This window comes from Perna viridis, chromosome 1 (genome assembly GCF_037379345.1).
Source record: "Perna viridis isolate PV_CMFRI_1.1 ecotype Kerala chromosome 1, ASM3737934v1, whole genome shotgun sequence".
Classification (NCBI taxonomy): Eukaryota; Metazoa; Mollusca; class Bivalvia; order Mytilida; family Mytilidae; genus Perna; species Perna viridis.
The window spans coordinates 19611069-19633909 of NC_142445.1; the positions used below are offsets into that span (position 1 = coordinate 19611069).

The 22841-nt window shown below is 33.6% G+C and overlaps 2 protein-coding genes across 3 annotated transcripts; both read left to right on the top strand.

Annotated features, from left to right (window-relative positions):
• The first annotated feature begins 8177 nt into the window (after positions 1–8177).
• On the top strand, positions 8178–12355 carry LOC148627651 (toll-like receptor 4). The gene has a single exon (XM_088576653.1). It carries the CDS (start codon positions 8249–8251, stop codon positions 10754–10756), a length of 2508 nt encoding a protein of 835 aa, XP_088432779.1. The 5' UTR covers positions 8178–8248; the 3' UTR covers positions 10757–12355.
• A 4333-nt stretch (positions 12356–16688) lies between these two features.
• On the top strand, positions 16689–22562 carry LOC148627652 (uncharacterized). 2 transcript variants are annotated; one of them, XM_088576662.1, is made up of 5 exons: positions 16689–16800; positions 17182–17316; positions 18665–18771; positions 19968–20010; positions 21678–22562. In XM_088576662.1, exons 3-5 carry the CDS (start codon positions 18668–18670, stop codon positions 21870–21872), a joined length of 342 nt encoding a protein of 113 aa, XP_088432788.1. In that variant the 5' UTR covers positions 16689–16800; positions 17182–17316; positions 18665–18667; the 3' UTR covers positions 21873–22562. The 2 variants fall into 2 exon arrangements, with proteins under 2 accessions (XP_088432788.1, XP_088432795.1); XM_088576669.1 differs by lacking the exon at positions 17182–17316 and having other exon boundaries at positions 16697–16800.
• Positions 22563–22841: the final 279 nt, after the last annotated feature.

Sequence of the window (22841 nt, forward strand, 5' to 3'; positions counted from 1 at the left end):
ATTCCATTAGCTTAGAAAAAAGTTGTTCTGAACAGTATCAGTTATATGCTTTAGTTGCACCAGTATAAAGCGATGAAACTTTTTTGGCTGGGCTTTTATTCGACAAAAATGGTGATACTCTGATTGCGTTGCCAAGTATTTAATATTTATTGCGGCTTACCTCCTCATAAACATGAAATGCGGCACTAACTGTTGAGTAAAAATAATCTTTTCTAACTACTGTTTCAGCATTCATGTCAACTTTGACATCGTAATGGCAGAAAATAGTGGGTATATATCAAGTACAAACATGCAAAGGTTGTCAGCTACAATGTACAATCAAACCTCGTAGTATGAAGCAAGGAATCTATGAAAGTATAAGTGCTCAATTAGAAATTATGACCTTTGATATAGTGCAATTGCAAAGAGATGTCAATACAAAGTGTGACTAGAACCTTTGTAAGCAATGAAACAATGCATTCAGACAAACCTTAACTCTTTCTATATTTACAAAAAGGAATTCAAATAAATGTTCCTTTTTCTACATTGCTGTAAGATTTATCGCCAAAAAGTCATGTTATAAACCCTTTTGATAAAGAAGGCAAAGTCTCTAAAGATTTCTTTTGTGTCATTTTGTTCACAGTAGGATGTTTATTGAAGAACAGTAATCCTAATTTTGCGTCTTAGAACTGAAGCTTCCAAATACAGTATTTTAGTTTCTTTTTCTGAAGTTTACGCAGACATTCGTAGTTTTACACTTTCTTTTTTTCAATTTTTCAAACTAATAACACTGAGTGCCTAAGACAGTTGTGAAGAAACTACTTGATACAAAGTTTGACTTCCCCTGACCATGATTCACATCAACAACTATGTTGTCCCCGAAATATTTATAAAGAAATGAGTTGAAGTCTATAAGACGCATATTTGAATAACTTGTCTGTATTCAGAAAGCGATATTTGTATTTTTTCAGCAAGAGACCTTTTTTTTCAGAACGAACAACACTTACAGATTTGATAAGTCACGTGAATGGTACATGAACATGTTCTCATTTGATATTTTGAGCATGTTGATTCTGTATCACGCCAAAGTTATGCTCTATTTTGAAATATAAATGAATACGATGGAGTGTCCGATCTGTTTTGCATAAAATGCAAGACGACCAATTGTGTAAGGTATTAGACATAGTCAATTGGTTTGGACATGTACCCAAAAAAGTAGATTTTCTTCGAGTAAGTTTTTTAACACTTTAAATGATAATGAAAAACTCGATTAAGATTGAAGGGTAATGAAGGGAACAAAATTCTGTAATACAGGGACAAAGACCAGACGTGAACAAAGAATGTAAGATGTCGTTTACTTGTACAAGTCTTGTAATAACTTTTGTGATGCCTAATTTTGTTTGAAGGAATGTCATCAAATGGATAAAATTCAATAAGTAACATTTTATATACATCACCTTTCCTGTCGTAAAGCATTTATAAAAAGTTGGGAATATTTTATCAGTTGATAAGCGGTAAGTTTCTGCTGTGTGACATTTTGGCATATAATACAACGATGCCAATTTATTGGCTTTGTATACGTTTCAGAGGCAGGGTATGCATTCAATGGGACTGAAACTCGATCATGATACGCAAATATTATGTCTTTTTAAGGTCGACAATAATGTCGTTGCATTTGATTATTTATAGTTTAATATTGTTTTATCAAGATTTCTTCTTTTATGTCAATGTTTGATCTTTCTTTTGAGAAAAGAAACAATTCAGCATCAAAAGTCTAAAAATATATTGAAATAAATCACACTGTATAATTACAAGCTTTTCGACATATCTTTGATCTCGCGAGATTTTAAAGAAACGTGACCACGGGAAATTTTTACGACCAATCAAATATTAAGCTATGATGACTTTTCTTTCAATCCATACCAAAATTAGCCATATGCTAGGTAAGTGCATTAAAAACCTTAACGGGAAGGGGGGGGGTGCTTTTCCCAAATTGGCGCTCGCCTATTTGTCTCTTGATTACATTCTTTTGATTACCACTATAACCTTGGTTTCCTTGATAACTCTTTCAAACTGGACATAAGTTCTTACCTTTCCGTTTTCATTAATTAAATATTCCTTGTGTTTATTCCTAGAGTCTGTATACACAGTGTTAACATCTGATTTCACTGTGTGTTTTAAGGATGATTAAGAATAAGATTTGTATTTATTCCCTCCTGGACTTTTTAAGATATTAAACATATTTAATAGAGACAGATACCATGATTTACCATCTCACGAACTTTGTTTGATTCTAAAAAGGCGTATTTTAGTAAGTCACCCGAAATATTTTCAATCCGATACAGTAGGTTATCCTGGCTTTAAAGCAATTAAAATAATTGGAAATCGTCCTATTTCAGACATGACATCCAAAATTAGAACATTTTCCGTATGCTCAAACTATGTATTTTTTAAAAATGTACACGTCTTTCATTTTTGAAGACGAAGAGAAACTCGATTGCTTAATACAGTCATATAAATGTTCCAATTTAAAGGAGGTAATTAACAACCCCATCGGCTCCATACAACAATATAGGTTTGATTGTATGTTTAAATGTGTGAAATGAGGATCTGAGGAGAGTTCTGAGGGAAATATAATCAGCCTTTATCTAAAAAAATGCTTTGGACCCGCATATACCCAAATATTTATATCGATTTATGCATTCTGGTGGTACAGTCAAATATATATGTCTCAATCAGTTTAAATATATTGTTGTTAAGATGTGAACATATATTGATATAACATTTTCTTTTTGCAATTCTAATACCTTCAATCTAAAGATTATCAGACAGAAACAAATACGTTCTCTGAATTTATTAACTCAATGGACAACAGTTTTTCTTAGATGAAAAATTTCCTAAATCTTATTGCCATAGTTTTATTATTTTTTGTTGTTGTTTTTTTTTCATTTTTCAACCTTGATTATATTTTCACGCTCATTTATTTACATTTTTTTATCTCAGTATTTTCAATACTTTATGAAAAAAAATTGATAAAAAGCAAGAAAAAGAGAAATAAAAAGTAACTGACTTCTCTATTAGGAGAACTGATTACAAAGGCTGCTCGTTTTAATCAAAGTGATCTACATCTAGACTTACACGAACCCTTTTTAAGTCGCTAATATTGTTAGCCACTTCTTGCACTCGTAATTTCAGAACTTAATATTCGCATATAATTTGCATAAATATATATAACGCCGCGTAATCCTGAAGATCTTCGCTGTGATAACCACCACAGCGTCATAGTTCTAGCTTCATACGGGATAAAAATGTACCTCTTAAATATTATACACGTGTGTTCTACATGTGTTTCTTGCTTATTTGAGAACGGGAAGTTTACATAAAATGATTGGTTAGCACTGGACATTATCAAGTCTCCGATTCAGGCACTGGGGCTTGTTATAAGACTATATAGGTCAAGTACAATAGCACGGCCCCGATATTTATGAATATTCATAGCCAGTTGTTTAATCTGGTTCCTAATCTGGTTTCCTGGTCAACATCATAAGCGACACAAAGATATCGCTATAACGTATCTCTTTAAAAAAAATTCATACACATGCCCATGTGTGTGTGTGTGTGTATGTGTTTTGTTTTTTCTTGTATGAGAACGGGAAGTTTACATTAAAAAATGAAATGATCACGGTTACGAAAGAGTAACCATATCAAGCGAACCAAGATTTTATCGGAAGTCACCCGATTTTTGAGCATATCGCATTCGTGTCATTTCGGATGTTGGCCAAAATCAGTCACCGAGAATATTTGACGATTAGCGACTTTGGAGACTTTAGTCTTTGATTAATAACATCAATTGTTTCCCAAACTGCATGTAGTTCATAGCTAACACTGCAAATAAAAATCTCATTCAGTGATGAAAAGACTTTGAGACAAAAATAAACAACGTAATTTACCGTAGTTACCACATACAATGCATAGTTTCATGTAAAAAGAGAAAAAAAACGCAAGTGGGTTTAGAGAATTCGATGAATATATTATTAAATAATACACCACTTTTGTTACCTCTGTTACAAATATTTTATAAGGAATATAAAACTGAAACTTCAATTGCAAGCAATAATTGGTGTCACCAACCGACTTGTGATTTATATGACGTTATTGTAAAGTAATGTTTTTATTTTTTTTTATAAATCTATTATCTCAAATGACTTTAATTATTTCCGGTTTTATGCATTTATTAGACTTTAGAATTAGTTCCTTACATTGCGTCAATAGACAGTGATCTTATGGTAAAACGTGGTTATACGATAGTATCTTATATTGTCAGGCGACTGCTTGCGGTGGTAAACGTATCAGAATGTGAGTTAAACGTATTATTATGGTTTTCCTTCATTTTACAATTAAACGCCAATCTGCACATCAAATAGTTTTATGTTATATCTGATCAAATTAACATATTCACAGCTAATTTTACTTACATTTTATAACAAAGCACTGCCGGGTAAAAAAAGTATATCGTGACTTCACATTTCGGATGAAAAGTTCATATTCACACATATTCTATTCCATAAGCTTTTCTGATAGTACTTCAAAATAATATGAAACTCTCTGTAGAGTCACGCATAAGTTGAGACGTGAAATAAAAAACACTGCATTCTGCTACCACAAATGAAACTTAACGACATAGATTTCCAATCAACACAATTTTCGTTGTATTTTTCCCCAAGAGCTTCATTCTTTCGGTGTATCAAGATATTGGCCAGACAAAACTGGTCTGTGTTGTCTTGTTTTATTTTTGTTTGTTTCTTGGCTAAAAAGTTAAACAGATTGGCAGGTAAAAACATTCAAAACGCACTGCTACTTTAGAATTTGTTCCTACAAAGACCATGTACTAATATCTCTCCATGTGTTTGTTTTTTTCCCGAGAAATTATGACTTGAATTTACCATATAATTTATTGGTGCATGTGCAATCTTGATTGGTATAAAAATATCTGTTTTATACTATTTCAAATATAATTTAGAGACCGAACCCAAATACATTTTAACACCACACCCAAAAAATGAAATTAAAGAAATCTCGCATATTTCCTGTTAAAAGAAACAAATGTGAAAGCGAAAACTGAACCACTTAGTAAAAATGATAAATAAAGGAAGCGATCTCATATTGCACATAATTTGTCCCAACAGAAATGCAGCAATATTAGTAAATAAGATTTTCTAGACCAACGAACGCCTTTTGATAACCGTTACGACTCTTCGACAAGCCTTATATTAATACAAAAATACTAATCAAATTAATACTGCAAATTTCGATATGCTCTACACGTGTTTCAAGGAGTACCATCTTATCGGCAGTATTAAAATCGATCGTTTTATTATTGACGATATTTTTTGCATATGCCATGTCATTGATATGCATTATATGTCCATCGGTTACTGTAGGAAAGCATAGCTAAACAGATATACTTTAGTATGTGTAAGTAAGGTATAGGGCAATCACAGTTTAAGTTCAAAATGGGAACTACAGTATCAATAAGGGAAGGGGACGTATAACTCACTGATTGTAGCTTTTGTGGATTCAAACACTTTTCTTGAGCAACTTACCTTTCTAATGAGACAAGGCAATTAAACGTTTTCCAGGCCGTATGAGGTACCATTCTTTCGCCTAAACGCCCTGAAATACGTTGAACTATGCACTGCTTTGGCTCATTAAAACGGTAAGATGATCCATAAATGTCTGAATACACAAAAGCTTGTTTGAAGTAGGGTACTTGAAAAAACAATACCCATTACAGGTGAGATGGAAGAAAATATGAAATTCCAAAAATTCCCAATTTTATGAAAAACTCATTATTGTCAGCTTCAAACTGAAAAACAAAATACTGGCTTGAAATGAGAACATATGTTTGATACATCGATATATAAAACACAAATACCCAACATGTCTTTTTTTTCATCGATTATATGCCAAAAATTAACATTTTGTTCCATGTTGAGGTATTATTCTCATGGGTAGGGGTGGCAATTTTTCACCTAATTGGACTTGGAAAAGTTCAAATATTTAATACTCGGGCTCATTAGAAAGCTAAGACACTATAAAATTGTATTTGAATATACAACAGCTTGTTTGAAGTACGGTATTTGAAAAAAAATTGCCAATTGTAGGTGAAATAGAAGAAATTTCAAATTTCGAAAATTCCCATTTTTATGAAAAACTCATTAAAACTGAAGAAATCGTACCTGAAATGAGAAGATATGTTAGATACATCGCTAAATAAAACAAAAGAACCCAACATATCTATTGTTCACCTTTTATTTGCTAAAAAAAATAACATTTAAATTCATATTGACACATTTTTTTCTTGGGGAGGGGTGGCATTTTTCCATCTAACATGAAATGAAAAATTTCAAATATTTATTACCTAGGCCCATTTTGAAGCTTAGATACTACATTAATGTACCGTATCACACAAAAGCTTGTTTAAACTACAGTATTCTGAGAGAAAAAAAAGACAATAACGCGTGATGTAGAAGAAAATTATGAAATTCTAAAAATTCCCATTTTTCCGATTTTATAGTAATTGTCACCCTAAAAGGAAAATCCAAATGTAGGTCAGAATTGATCAGATATGTTTTGTACATCTTTATCTTAATTATCAATGCTCAAAATATGGGTTCTACAATGTCGGTATGCTGTGAATGAGAATTCTGTTTGATACTGTGACCAGTTTTTTCTAGGGGTAGGGGTAATATTTTTATCATTTTTTGAAAATTATTTCTTGAAAATTAGTTTTTCGTGGTTTATTTAGAAAATAAAATTATCTATCGAATGATACAAACAAAATTTGAGACGTTTCGGTAGAGCAATAACTTGTAGAGTACAATTTATCTGACTTTTACGGAAAATTCGAAAATCCCATTTTTGCATTTTGGGATAAATTCCGACTACAAAAATCAGCAAAATTCATCAAAGGAACCCAGAAGTATATATTGGGATAATACTAAACAGAAAATACCAAATAAGCCATTTTTTACTGAAGCATAAATACTGTAGGGGTTTTGACATTGAAATATGCCAATTTAAGATATTTTTCGGCGGGATCGGGGTACATTTTATTCATTTTACCCCTAAAATCTAAGTGTTACCGCAATTGTTTTAGTATATTTAAAAAGCTGAGACATTGGGCTACATGATAATACCTAAATATGTTTAGTTTGTTTACACGTGCTATCCCAGGAAGGCTTAGATTGTCAAACAATTGTGTCACAAAAATCTTGACTTTTTGACCCAATGTACAAATATAGGCTTATATTGAAAAAAAAAAAAGAATCCGAGAATATTCTTTGGCGACAAATTGATTCCGTAATGGGAGGTATAAAGGTACCTAAAATCACCACGAAGTTGATGAGTAGGGGGGTCACGGTGGACCCTCCCAGCCCATGAAGATTCTTTTGATATGCTTTTTTTTTTATCAACAACGGCCTATCCTGTGAAAAGGAGGCAACACACTCTTTTGTTCATTTAAAAGCAAAAAAAAATCTTGTTTATTCCAAAAAATGACAAAAATATGTCGGTTAAAATACTGCAGGCACGGAAGCAGAAAAGGATTTCTCACTTTTCTTTTTTGTTATCTCACCTGATTCACAACTTATTGTGGGCTATTGCTATCACGTTTCGTCGTGTTCGATATTGCTATTTTTAGAGCAAAATATATTTCCAAAATATAAAAAAAATGCATTCTTCTTCCATTTTGATAAACTCTACAAAAGTCTTCATTTGTTCAGAGTTGTACGACAACTCCGTACAGAAGCTATTAGCCTTGAAAGGCCGAAAATAACGACTTTTTCTGTATTTTGTCCTTTTTGTTTTTATCTTGAAAACTATAATAAAACTAATCGGGTTGAAATTGAATAAAGGTTAATCCTCATCAACAAAGATTCCTATCAAAATTAATATTTTCTTTTTTTGAATCCCTGTAAGTGTCTCTTTTTTTATCTTTCAACTATAAACTAAAGATATTTGTTGTTTCCAGATGAGTTGACCAGCCCCTGTGGAGCTTTTATTTTTTTTATCGCAATTACTAAAACGAAAGCTGAGTCACATGTTTTAGGTTATCTATGTGGAAACATTTGTTGCAAGACATCCAACTTTCAAAAACGTGTACTTTATTATTACATTGTTTTGCAGGATGTGCCGATTACTTGTCAACTTTTGCTTACTTTTGGGATCGGTTGAATGGACATTCCAGGACCTGTGTTCTGGACGAAAAATGCATAATTATTTAAAGTTAACAAAACAAGAAACATGTTCAATTATCAAAAGGCAAAGAAAGGTGGATTGTTCAGCTAGGCATTTATTACAAATACCAAAGATTCCAAAGTGGACTGAAAACCTCATACTGGCTTATAACAAAATAGAAGAAATACCAAATGGTGTATTCAGGAAAATAAAAGGTCTTCTGTACTTAGATATTTCCTATAATAACCTTTCAGGACTCGAAATGGATTCTTTTAAAGGGCTTAGTTCGCTTAAAAATCTGAGTCTCGAAGGCAATCTGCTAAGAGATGGGAATAATTGGAATTCCGGAATGGTTTTCAAACATCTTATAAACTTGAATTATCTAAATATAAAGAATAATTCATATACGCATTTCCCAGACCTTTCCCAATTGTCTTGTCTGAAGATTCTGAGGACAAATATCATAAATGGTATGGAAATAGGAAAATATCTTCAAAATCTTAATCTAAATCACTTAGATATTTCTGGACCCGAACGATGGTGTCAACCGAAAGAAATAAACAACAGTACATTTCAGGGAATGTCTTCTCTAAACATTCTGGAGATGTCTGGCTGTCATATCAAATCGATCTGGAAAGGGACATTTACGCATATGCACAGATTGCAGTACCTCGATATCTCCTATAATACTCGTCTCGGTTTACAGAGTCTTGAAAATATTACAGACGACTTACGGTCGACATCTATTGAAATACTTAAACTCATAAAGATATGCCCAACTTTCACACTGAATCAATTTCTAACCAAAAAACAGGTTAGAAATTTAAGATGGACAAATTTGAAGGAATTTTACATAGATTCTAACCGCATACAACTAGTAGAACCCGGGGCAATAGCTTTCCTTCCAAAAACGTTAGAAAAGATCTCTATAGGTGACAATGCTCTTTCATTTGGAGGATACTGTTTAGAAATTGGATCGCTTCCTGTAAAAATACTAAACGCGTCTGATCTTTCAAAAACACATGAAATTCAAGCGGAGGACGTCGATTCCTGGTGTGTGAATTCAACTCGAGCAGAAATATCCACATATGAAATTCCCAAACAAACTCAATACCTATTTCACACACCAAATGTTGGTTTTAACATTTTTCAGTCAATCCAGCTGCCTAAAAACCTCCGGGAGATCATTTTTAAAAGTAATGGTTTACGGTTAGAACTTCCATCACTTGAATTTAAAGACAACGTGCTCGAAAAAATCGATTTCTCGTCCAATGTTTTCTTCTCTTTGAAAGGACCCTTATTAAATCTCTCGCATTTAAATGTGGTCGATTTATCCAACAACTTTTGCTCATATATATCGAAATTTTTCTTCAGTGATACTTTACACATTAAAAGACTTGCTTTGAACAATAACTTGCTAGGTTTTCATCTTCCATCTGATGTAGACGGAGAAATCTTTCGAAATTTGACGGAGTTAGAAGAATTCAGTCTTGCAGAAAACCGAATCACAGTATTGCCAGGAAAAGTTTTCCGTTCTCAGATATCTCTTAAAGAATTCAATTTGTCTGGTAACATGTTGGAGACCTTACCGTTTCATACAAGTCACATGACCAAACTTCTACATTTGGACCTTTCAAGGAACCTTATTCAGATCTTTGATGCAAACACAACGGCGGCTCTAGATGCAATATGGATGCACAATGGCAACTTAAGTTTGAATTTAGAAGGAAATCCTTTACAATGTACATGTGACAGCATAGAATTTGTGTCATGGTTTATTTTTACTCGAGTTCGCATCGAAGGTCTACAATTTTACACTTGTCAATTTTTCAACCACAGTAAGGTATCACTTGCAAACTTGGATGAGATCAACAATTTACTGAAAAAAAAATGTTACTCGTACACATGGATAGCCGTGACAATAGTTGCGCTCGTTTCAATTTTTATTGTAATCGTTGCCTTCGGTATCATCTATCGTTTTAGATGGAAGCTGAGATACCTTTATTTCATGACGTCACTTCGGTACAAACATACATCCGGGTATTGTAAGATGGATCATCTATATGATTACGATGCTTTCGTGACATATGCAGATGAAGATCAAGAGTTCGTCCTAAGCGAAATGATAACGAAATTAGAGGATGCCGAAAATTTGCGATTGTGTTTCCACAAAAGAGATTTTCTTGCTGGAAAAGACATCGCTGCAAATATAACAGATGCCATTCATCGGAGTCGAAAAGTAATTTGTATTATAACAAGTCATTTTTTGAAATCTTATTGGTGCATGTTTGAGTTCAATATGAGTCGAATGGAGAGTATTTACGCACGAGAGGGAGAAAATGTTTTGTATCTTGTATTCCTTGAGCAAATACCTGCCAAAACTATGCCATTGATACTACTTGAACTTGTTCAGTCTCAGTCGTACACCGAATATCCGAACGATGACTTCGGAGATACTGTTTTCTGGGAGAACCTGAAGAAAATGATAAGAGACTATACTCGGCGTCACATAAATAACATACTGTTAAAATTTGAATAAAAATATTTTCTACGACTTTATTGACACCAACCGTCGTTTAAATTGTCTTAAATGACTTGCTCATTCGTTTAGCCAAACAGCTTCTCAAAAACAAGTCGCTTATTAGCTTAAATCATGCGTAACAAATCCTTACGGGAAAATCCCATACTAATATCCGCCATGTTGGTTTTTACGGGACGATTTGTTTACAAACGAAGTGCGTAAGTTCCCGTCGAACTCCGGTGACAATCGTCTGCTTGATCAACTTCTCGGTATTATACGTTGTTCGCGTAAAATAAATCCGAGATATCCGAAATAACGCCGAATTGCATTCTGGGTTCTTCGGTTTTTGGACAAACCATTTAAACGTAAACAACATCTCCTAGCAACCCGATCACTGTAAACATGGCCGACTTTTTACAATGTAAATATTGCCACCTAGAATTAAAATCTGACCGGAATTTAACGATTCAATGTTTAGGGAGAAGCCGTTTGGCTAAACGAATGAGCAAGTCATTTAAGACAATTTAAACGACGGTAGGTGTCAATAAAGTCGTAGAAAATATTTTTATTCAAATTTTAACAGTATGTTATTTATGTGACGCCGAGTATAAGACATCTGGTTACGAGAAAAGAGCCAACAAATAAGAGACATTTTTTGTTTACCTGTTCCAATGATAGATAGATAGTAAAAACTTTAAGTGTATACAACTTTTTAGTCAGCAACAAATGTGAAGATTTCGGTTACCTATAAATAAAAAGTTTATCTACTGACTCAAAGAAAAACAATAGACATTCAACTTACTTTGCATTAAGCGCTGCAAGGAAACGACTTATTCCAATGTTAATCTGAACGAGCCGCGTCTGTAGTTTACTTTTCAAAGAATCTAAATATAAAAATAGTTTTGACATAATCTTCATGTTTCTTAGCTAACGTATTCGCACATGACCATGATGGTTTTTGTCTATACAATTAATGAGATTTTCATAGAATGGTTAGAAATATCGAGGGACATTTGAATATTTTAGCTTATTTTTCGGCCGGGTTGTACTCGTGCAAATTGTGAGTGTCGGTCGGGTGGGCGGTGAAAATATTTTCGTTACATATTCCTCTGCAACTAAATATTTGGTACGCAACTTCAGTATGGGATTCTATATCGTGGGATGCGATTTCATGTCTGTCGCACTTCTACTTCTTGTATACGGCAACCCGGCCATTTCTGTCTTTCACCAGTTTTTCAGGACCAAATTCGATTGACCGTTCATATGTTGAAATAAAACATATATTTTTTTTGTATTTTGCGATTCGAGTGATTCTAATGTCTTATAAACTGCAAATCAAAAGACATGTCTCTCGGAAAATCGGGTGTTGTGCATTTGGGGGTATTTAACATCGAAATCGTGTTGTCTCGTGACAAGAAATTATAATATAAATATTTTAGCTTATTTTTCGGCCAGGTTGCACTCGTGCAAATTGTGAGTGTCGCTCGGGTGGTATTTCAAGATTTCTCTACTTATAAATGAGAGAACCCAAATTCATTCTCAAGTTTTGCACAAACGTATTACTAATTTGTGCCAATGTACATATATCATGTCATCAGTAAATTGAAAAATTGCTTATTTAACTCGGTATTTGTCTGTGAAAACGCTTTACATTAAAATATATTACAAACTACCTATATGTAGTTTTGACTTCTTTCTTTATCTATTATGACAATGCCATGCATTTGTACACTATCAGGTTGATACTGAATATCAGTGAGTAAGGACCAATGTTGTTTATTGTAATGGAGCAATTATAGTTCGTTACCCTGTTGATTTTTTCCGACCAGAATTCGTAATGTACCTCTTTTTGTTCTGTCGAGCAATTAATGTGTCTATAAATACATATTTTTGTGCTTATTTCAGTCTGATTAATATATCAATGTTTTATGAAGAAACCCATAGACATAAAAGTATGTGTACTACGTTCAGTTATCCTCATTTCGTATTTTAGAAGAAGTAATGGAGAAGTAATAACTTCTGCTCTCTGTCTAGAGATTAAGAAGGTAAACAATAGAGGAATATCCTGCCATAATCCTATACAACACTGCTAGTTTATATTTAGGTTTCAATTCAATCCGAGGGTCTGACCATTATCCGTGGTTTTGCATGATTGTCAGAAAACAGTCTCTTAATGAGTCGTAGTTAAATATATTGATCCTTATATCCAGGAAACGGCAATAGAATAAAGATAGAAAGTCATAATATGACATCATTTAAACTATATATTACCCGATATACACCCTTGTCTGTCTTTTTGTCGTATCATAATTATTCGACAGTAAAGAAAGAAATTGTTGTATTAACGGTTTTGTAAAAATGAGTTGTAACACAGGTCACGTGACGGTTGTTACACGTTCTAGCCCACTACCTACAGGGCAACAAAGTTCATTTTCAGTATAGATAATCATATTGAAACTATTTTGATTTTCTGTTGTTTTCATTTTTCGTATGTGAATATACAGGTCTGGGTATATCCTTTGAAGTGATTTGTCACATTGGCTTCGGACACAGGTTTTCATCATATAATTGGTTTTTTTTTCAGGACGACGAGGTCGTTGTTGATGGGGAAATATTCATATGATTTGGTATATATATGAATATTCGAGTAAGAGTTTTTTTTTAAATTGATACATGAATATCATTTGGTTCGATTGATATTTATTTGTATGTATTATCTATATTGCTATTGTCCACTATATTCATATCGATCTGTTAATAGTTTCAACATCAAAAGTATAGGAAACCTTTCAAGCCAATATAACAATAGCATAAATGTGATGAATTTATTTAACAAAAATCCAAGACGGGAAAGGAGTCATGGCCATCGCCACTATACGTCACCTAAGTTACATGATGTCTCCATAGACGGTCTCCTTCCTTTCATACAAAAACCTCTTGGACGTCATCACATTAGAACCAAACTTTATTCTATATCTCTCACTCTACTACACTCCCTTTACAAAACAAGTCTTGACACTCCTGTTTCTGACCCCACCTCATCATTATACAGACTTGTTGCCATCATTTTGGATACTGGTCTCCACAGACTCTTTAAACCAGTTTGTGTGAAAAGTCAAGATGAAGAAAAACGATCATTTCTTCCACTATCGTTTGTCAACAAAGGTATAGATGCAATTAATTTGACTAACATCCTCCATCACAAAAACGTTACCAACAAAATTACCCCATATTTCAAAGACAAATCCATACCAATTATTTCATATTCCTATACTTCACCCATTGCATCCAAAATTTTCAATTATAAAAGGATATTGCAGAACCTCGAGATTGAGGACTTCAAGGCTAAACCACCTGACTGTTCTTGCAAAACCTCTCCATTCAAGTATAGTCCTTCTGGTCACGTCGTTACGGGAGATTTAACCATCATCGAAAACGAATCTCAGCGTAATATCCTTTCTAAAGGTCCCAAGTACCGTGAACCACGCTCCATAAATTGGAATTATAACTTTAAAGTTCTTGTGGATGCCGTCGAGGACTATGCAAGAAAATGAATAAAACGAGAACAAGAAGACATTGATTCTCTGTCAGAGTGGTTAAAGACCGTGAGGTCTTTAATTATGAAACGAATGAAAGTTTTAAGTAGGTCAATGAGTGCCAAGGCTACATCAGTTTTAAAGACCCCGATGTAGCAACAACATTGTCTAATATACATGACAAATATGTTGTCGTACCAGCAGACAAAGCCCAAAACAACATTGTTTTTGTCTGCAAAACGTTTTACATCCAATGTTTATTATCAGAGGTAGACGTAGAAAATAATAGCAGTGATAAGACCTATACTGCTACCACACTCTCCAAAGAAGAGATTGTGGAAAACTATAAATCTGTGCTATCCTGTTTTTTGGTCTCTCTACCAAGGACGATGATTGTGATTTACCATCTATGAACTGGATTCCTAAACTCCACAAGAATCCATACAAACAACGTTTCATAGCTGGATCTGCAAAATGTACCACCAAACATCTTTCAAAACTTTAAACTTCTATACTCACAACTGTCAAAATGGGTCTGCAGTCCTACCACAACACTTGTTACTCCCGTAGTTGTATTAATTCAATGTGGATCCTGAAAAATTCGAAAGATCTTTTGGAAACAATTAGTTCAAGACTATTATCTGAATATAATAGCATTAAAACCTATGATTTTTCAACATTGTATACTTATATTCCCCATACTCAGTTCAAATCCCGACTTAAAAAAAACATTATACATCGTTGCTTTTCCAAAAAAATGGTACACCTAGATACAAATATATAGTTCTTGGTAGAGATTCCTCATACTTTGTAAGAAATAATTCCAAATCATCTTCCAAATATACAGAAGATGTTTACAAAATGCGGGAATTTTTAATCGACAACATATTTGTCCAGTGTGGTGGACGTGTTTTTCAACAAACGGTCAGCATTCCAATGGGAACAAATTGTACTCCTTTACTTGCTGACCTATTCCTTCACTCTTGTGAGGCTGACTTTATAGCTAATCTGATCAGAAAAAAAGAATATCGTTAGGCTAGATCATTCAATCTCAGTTTCCGCTATATAGATGACGTATTATCTTTAAACAATCCTAAAAGAACTTGAGATAAAGGATACTACAGATACAGTAAAGTCAGCCTCATATCTTGACCTACACTTAGAAATCGATAGTAAAGGAAAACTATTGACCAAACTTTACGACAAACGTGATGACTTTTCATTCAGAATTGTCAACTTTCCTTTCATATGTGGCAACATCCCTTCTGCACCTGCGTATGGAGTGTTCATATCACAACTCATACGTTATGCCAAAGCTTGCCGAAACTACGCAGACTTTTTGTATCGCACCAGAACTCTAACAAATAGGCTTTTGGAACAGGGTTATGTTGCTACAAGATTGAAGTCATCACTACAGAAGTTTTATGGTCGTCATCATGAACTCGTGGATCGTTATGGTGTATCCATCTGCCCCATGAAAACTGATTTATTCAACGGGTCATATTTTTCCTTTCCTCGCTTGTCTACTCCGGACTTGACTTTTTATGATCAACTCAGCGGGTGTTTTTAGAAAAGCAGAGGACGCTTACCCTACCGGTACACCTGGTCCATGCTCCCAGTTTTTAGTGGAGTCCGAGTTGCTCATTTGCTTTTGTTACTTTGTATGTATGATTTTAGTTACTTTATGTTCTTTGTTGTGTATGTCTGTTTTCTATGTCGGGTCTATGTCCCTGGATTACATTCTTTTGATTACCGCTATAACCTTGGTTCCCTTTATTACTCTTGACATAATAACCCTTAGATTGCCGAATACTCTTTACAACTGATTACATAGCCCACTTATGGCAGCATTTGATTCTGAAGGGACTGCAGCAGTTTTTGGAAATAAATATTCTGGCCCTGAAAAAGTTGGAAAAGGAAATTTTCTGCGTTCATTCCACGTAATACAGTGAAATGGAAATAAATAATCTTGTCCCGATGAGTTTGAAAAAAAAATGTTACCTGTAAAATTTTCAAAACAAATTTTCTGACACCACAAAATTTGCCAGCCCTTCTTAGAATCAAATGCACCCTAAGTGGGCTACGTAATCAGTTGTAAAGAGCATTCGGCAATCTAAAGGGTTATCTTGTCATGGTTATGAATTGTCCACAATTGCAAATTGGCACTCACACTTGGGGAATATTTTGACATGTCTATATCCTCAATGGCATAGTGTTGGGGTTCTCCGTTTGCAATGAAGACCAGATTTGTTATTGTTAATTGTATGGCTTTATCGCAAGCGTAGGTATCCACCCACTTGTATTCATCATCTGGCAATTTATACAAAATCAACATTTATGCTAAAATAGTTTTAAACAGTAAGGGTATTTAAAATATTTTCACACGAATCCTCTTTGTAATACATAAAAGGTATATATCTTTACGTTGTAATAACCAGGTCAAGTGTATCAAAATAAGGCGATGTTATATACTTCCCTTTTGCTGCTTCAACCTGGGTTCAGTACTTCTCATCGTTGTTTTAAACGGTAAGTTTCTTTTTTAATGAATCTGTGATTTGTTTTAAAATGCTTCAGTTACCAGAAATGCTTATGCCACAGAGGTTTCGTATAAGAGTCTTATGGTTTATCAACCAATTAGAAATCGTTCTAGTATTGTCAAATTATAAAGAAAAATGGTAATTGGATAAAAGAAGGTCATATTAATAAATGGCAAAAGTAATAACAAAATAATACAAAGCGGATTTATCAAATCTTGAGAATTTTATCTACAAGGAACAAAACTGGTAACATCTTTTTTCACCTCATGTAAATTTATCCTAAGATAAGATAATCTCACACTTCCGTACGTTTATCCATATATGTAGGATGTTAATAAAATATTAATCTGTATTTTTTTTTACAACGTAGTCGGACATCCCAAGAAAGAATATGTTTCATCAGTTAAAATGGTTAGATACATGTATTGGTGATAATTAGATTTTAAACGACAAACAAAGGAAAGGGATATAATTCGAGCGTGTTGTGAATACAAAAAAACTTAAGGTAAAATTTTACATAACCTTAACATATTCATTTTTGAAACCTTTGTTTCACCAGCATGATGAACAACATCTTGGTTTGTAAGTGCTTGTCAAAAGTATTTTTAAACGACATCGGGCCGGAATATATTTTATTGTTTTTAAAGGAAAACCATTGTATATTTACTAGATTAAAGACTGGAAGCAATTAGAATAATCAAAATTGATTGAACACACAATAACAATAATTATTCATCGAAGATATTTTCCTTTTTTAATTCATTTATTTGTCAACCAGGACAACTCTCTTACTGGTAACTTTTTTTCCTTAAAATTTCATTTGTAACAAAGCCAAGCTTAAAATTTTGATCCTGTAATCCCACATGAAGTTAATACGACTTGATAACAGGACAAAACTAAAACCTTAAGACCCCAGTCATCGGTTCAGTTACGGAAGTAACCTAAATTTAAATATATCAGGTGTCTTAAACTTCGACGTTGATTATCTACTTTTAAGTGATACGTACCATATTTCCTTGTTTGATTTATTTATTGTGGAACTATAATTTTTTAATACGGTACAACCTATAATCCGCAAAACCCGTCTACACCAGACACGTTTCAAAGTCCCTTTATATGAATTTAAAATGTATTTTGAACCTGGGTAAACCGGACACCCGTCCAAACCAAACAGGATGTAAAGGAGTTCGGTTTACACCGGTTTCACTGCTATACAACCATCTGTAGGACTGACCTTCACGTATGCTGTTGCTGGCTTGTGAAACATGACAGAAGTTGGGTTTTAAGTGCAATTAGATGTTTCTGTGACTGATTTGCCATTTTCCTTTGTTTTAATAAAGAATGAGATAATAGAGATACACTACAATTTTAAACGTGTCATATTAGTCTTGACCCTTTTACTCTAATGATCAGTTTTGCCTCAGACGCAGATCCAAAAGATTTTGGACATAGAAGTGCATCACTCTTCCCAAAACTTTTAATTGATTAACTGTGAACTCTCTCTCAAAGAATGCAGATTATGACTGTTGCCTTTTTATCTCCATACGACTGTTTAAATTACAATGGTTGCAACGGTACTTATTTGGAAATTCCCGACTCATTTGTTCACTTAAGAGCAAAATTGTCGAAAATGCATTTTTCAACTAATTTGTTTTTAATTAGCAATTTTGGAACGATTTAGTTTTTTCCCTATTGCTACTAATTCGAATGGAAATTTCGAATGTTTGAGCAATTTTGAAACTTATGGTTAGAGTCATGGGGAAAAGGGCACGTGTCAGAAATTTTCTAACAAAAGGGGGGTCTAACCCATGAAACTCCTAGATCTTGCTATTTATGATAATTTTATTTTCCAGACTATGGCATCCCAGGCAGTGGCTATATCACTAGGTGTTTTGATACCTCTTGTTATTCTTCTGTTGCTGCTTATTTTACTTTATCTGTATCTTAAACATAGGAAAAGGTAGGCTTTTCTTATATATACAATACTGGCTTATGTAGAGGACATTATTATAGTAAATTGACTAGCCAAGGAACAGTAATATTGTCTGAACGTTCATAAAGCCTCGAGCCACAGGCTACATGTACCAGTATTGCACTGCATATCCCTAAGCGGGTGTACGAAAACATGGAGGGTATTAAAATATAGTGCGTTTTCTTTTTGCCTGTCTACAAACTAATGTTTAGTAAAAAAAATATGAACAATGACTTATAAAACCATATCATTATAAAATGACAAACTTCTTGTTCTGAAAATTTAACATTATAACATAAAAATGTTCCTATGAAAAGGTTGGTTTGATGAGTGCAAAACGAAAGTTAAAGTAGAGAAAATGGCCATTTATTGTAACTTTTCTGTCGTGGACTCACCCTACTTTTTTGCAGGAAATTATTTTTTCACATGTCCTTAGAAATGCTACATAAGTGAAAGTTTTATTGAATCAATTAACATATTTTTTTCAAAAATCCTAAAGATATGCACTTCACTATAGAAGTCTATAGGAATATAAATGCAATACTGAGACCTATATCACTTCCAATTTGAAAGCGTAGTTGATTTATCGATATTGCCAACTGCATAAGCATCTGTTGAGTTTATTTCATTGAAAAAATATGAAAATGTTAGACAATACGGATAGTTCATTCTTCTCTGATATAAAATAAAATAACGCTAAATCTGATATTGTCGGGATTTAAAACAAAACATGCCGAATAATTGAGGATATATGTTTTAAACTTTATTCGTTCGACTTATTTCCATCACCTTTTTTACTGTTGTACCTATTTACTAATTTTGGAGAACATCGTCTGTGATTTCTCTGATTTCCCATGGAGTTATGTTGATTCTAGTTATTTTTTATCTTGCAAACTAAATATACCTTAAAAAACTTCACAAAGGGAATATTACGGAAATCGGTAGAGCTTTTTTCCATCCGATCTTGTTTTCTAGATGTATACACAGCTTGCTATTTTCCGCTTTTAAGATTTAATCTGTACAAATAAGTCATCCAAAATATAACTGCTTTTCTCTAGCCAATTTTTGTTTTTCTCCAGCCAATTTTAGCATCACTGAAATATTTGTATCGTGTATATATACAATGTTTTTAACTGATTGAATTTTAGATTATTATTCGTTTATCATTGTTATTGTATTTTTAGACAACGAAGAAAGTTTAAAGAAGTCAGCTTTAAAGACAATCCGGTATGTTAAACAGATTTATATCATTTTATATTAAAGATTTCAAAATAGTAATTATTTTATGAGTGAATCGAGCTAAAAAACAAGCTGAACAAAGTACGACAAATTGAAAATAGCGTCTATTGTTTTAATGTTTTAATTAGGAACAACAGTTTCAGCTCTTGTCGAATCATTGTGTCATTTAAAAATAAAACGTGTCTAACAGTGATCAGGCGAAACTTTATAACTAAGACAAAAGTCTGCATTTTGTGTGGCTCCAAAATATGCACCAATAACTCAACATTCATGCCTCTGTAGTAAAACAACTTTGAAAATGGTTTAGTCGTTTTAGAGGTGTGTCTGTTCTATTAGAAAAAAAACTATTTTATTTCTTTAAAAAGTAATTATTTGTACCTCCGTCATCAGAACATTTTGTTCTTTCGAAATTTTATAATTTAATACCTTTGTAAATTTTGTTTTGTAAATGGGACCACTTTTACTCGGAAAATGTGCATGAATGAACAAATTTTTAGACTTTCCATTTAAGAAATTTTAGCAGCGCACGATCTTCCGAATGTCATATTGTTTTTATGATGATCCATGTCAAAACTCAACTGCTAAGAGCAGAAACGCAAATATAATCAAAAGAATAATTCTACTAACACAAACTCGATTGAATTATCACAGTAATCTGGTTCGGTTCGATAGAAAAACAGAAATAGAAAGAAATAAAGAAACAGGTCGCTATTAACAAATAACGTTACCAAAAACGACACCATCTTTGTACCTAGTTCGCAATCGGAACTCCTCACCCTTTCTCGTTACACATAAGACAAACCTCGGATTAATCTGGTTCCCTGGTAAATATCATAAACGACCCTAAGTTACCCGGACTGTCAGGGTTAACCTCGGAAGTACCAGGCGGAAGAAGGCTAGAAACCACTAATTCCACTTCCCATAGGCTTCTATGCAAATTTCACAATATTCGATGGCTTCTCTGGACTTTACCTTAACTTTAACCTGCAGAGGACTATATATCAGCATGATTCTACATATGTCAGCTCACAATCCTCAGAATGGCATGTGGGATTAGCAGACTTGCAGTGCAGTACTGGTCACCGGAAGTGAAGTGTCTATAAATAGCATGGGAAATCCCAGTGTTTTCACAAGATAGGGGTATATTTAGAAATCATTATGGAGATTAGGCTTCACATCACAAGAAGCAAAATGCACCTATAAAATGTACAGAAATGTTTTTTCTTTCAGAAACTGTTTAATTTTTTTAAATAAGATAAGAACTTTTTTCGCAGCACTATGAGGAACAGGGGTAATATCTGCGTAGGACTATTTTTGCGTACGTTCCAAATGTCATTGGTTGAATTAGTGGTCTGTAACCAGAATCAGTCCGGAATTTGACCGATCCGATTCTAAAATTTGTAAAATTGTTGAATTTAACACAATTTAGTGCCACCTGGTTGATAGAACTACTTTGATTTGCGTATGACTAAAATTTCTGCAAATTCTTCAAAAAGAAATTCGCCTTTCTGCATCCGAGGTTAAGTGTAGTGGAAATGGACGAGTAATTCCACACAGATTCCCTATATAACCCCACGTCAATCAAAACTCCCGAAAAGCATTTATGTGTAGTCCGACACGAATTACAGCTTTTATTTTTTTAAATATCATTTCAGGTTATGACGGGAAAGCTTCCTGAAACCCCTAGAAACTCCGATATAAAAAGTGCACAGTTTGTTTATGACAATAACGGACATGTTTTCAACGATATTGTTGAAGGAGGGGAACATGAGGCCTCGTTTTCAATGGAAACAGAGACGAGGAATGAAGTAGAGAAGGCAATAGACTTGTCGAAAGTTCACACTCCCTAACACAGCTGATGATTTTAATGTAGAAACCATGCCACAAAAAATGACAGACGACCAAGCCGACATTGATACCGACTTGCCAGACAAAACACCCTCATCAGACACTAATATCGATAAAAGTCAGGACAATCTAACTGTGCAAAAATCGAACGATGAAAATACAAGCAACAATAGTAAAGATACTTCGGTAGAGGAAATTTGTTCAGAACGAAATGTCATAGAAATTTTACCGGGAGCTGTTTTGGCAAGTAGGAGCTCCGATGACGGCGTGACAAATGATGACGATGATTTCATTGCTGATAGAAACGATGCATCTAGTAAAAGATGTGACGACAATATGTCTGATGAGATTACTGTTATTAACAGAAGTGATTTATCTAGTGATGAAACTAATGATAATTGTGTTAACGATGAACATAACATTTCAAGTCCCTTTGAGTTGAATTCAGTTACTGTCAATACATCAGATAAGAAACCTAGTCAAACTGATAGTGTAGAGACAAAACAAGATTATATGAAAAATATTATCGGTAATACATTTGATAAAAGTGGTGATAACCATTCCGAATCTGGGGAATCAAGCAAAAATTTAGAAGATGTTCCATTATAATGCACGCATGTATATTCACCGTAAACGAAACAATTACATTGTATAACTGATATGTTATCAAATAAAGGTAACTAATATTTAAAGACAGAAATTTAGAAAGCGAGCGATGAAGAAAAAACCATTCGGGATCAATAAACGGCTAATTGAGATTCTCTTTTGGAAAACTCCAAATGAATCTTTCTTTGAGTGTGTTTGAAATTTCCCTTTGGAATACTGACCGTCTGTTGGAGACACGTCCACCATACTAGATAAATGTCTTGTTGGTAAAAAGATCCAGCATTTTGACCATATCTTCTTCGGTATATCTCGAAAACGATTTAAAACAAGTTTTTACAAAATATGCAAAGAATACACTTGTAGAA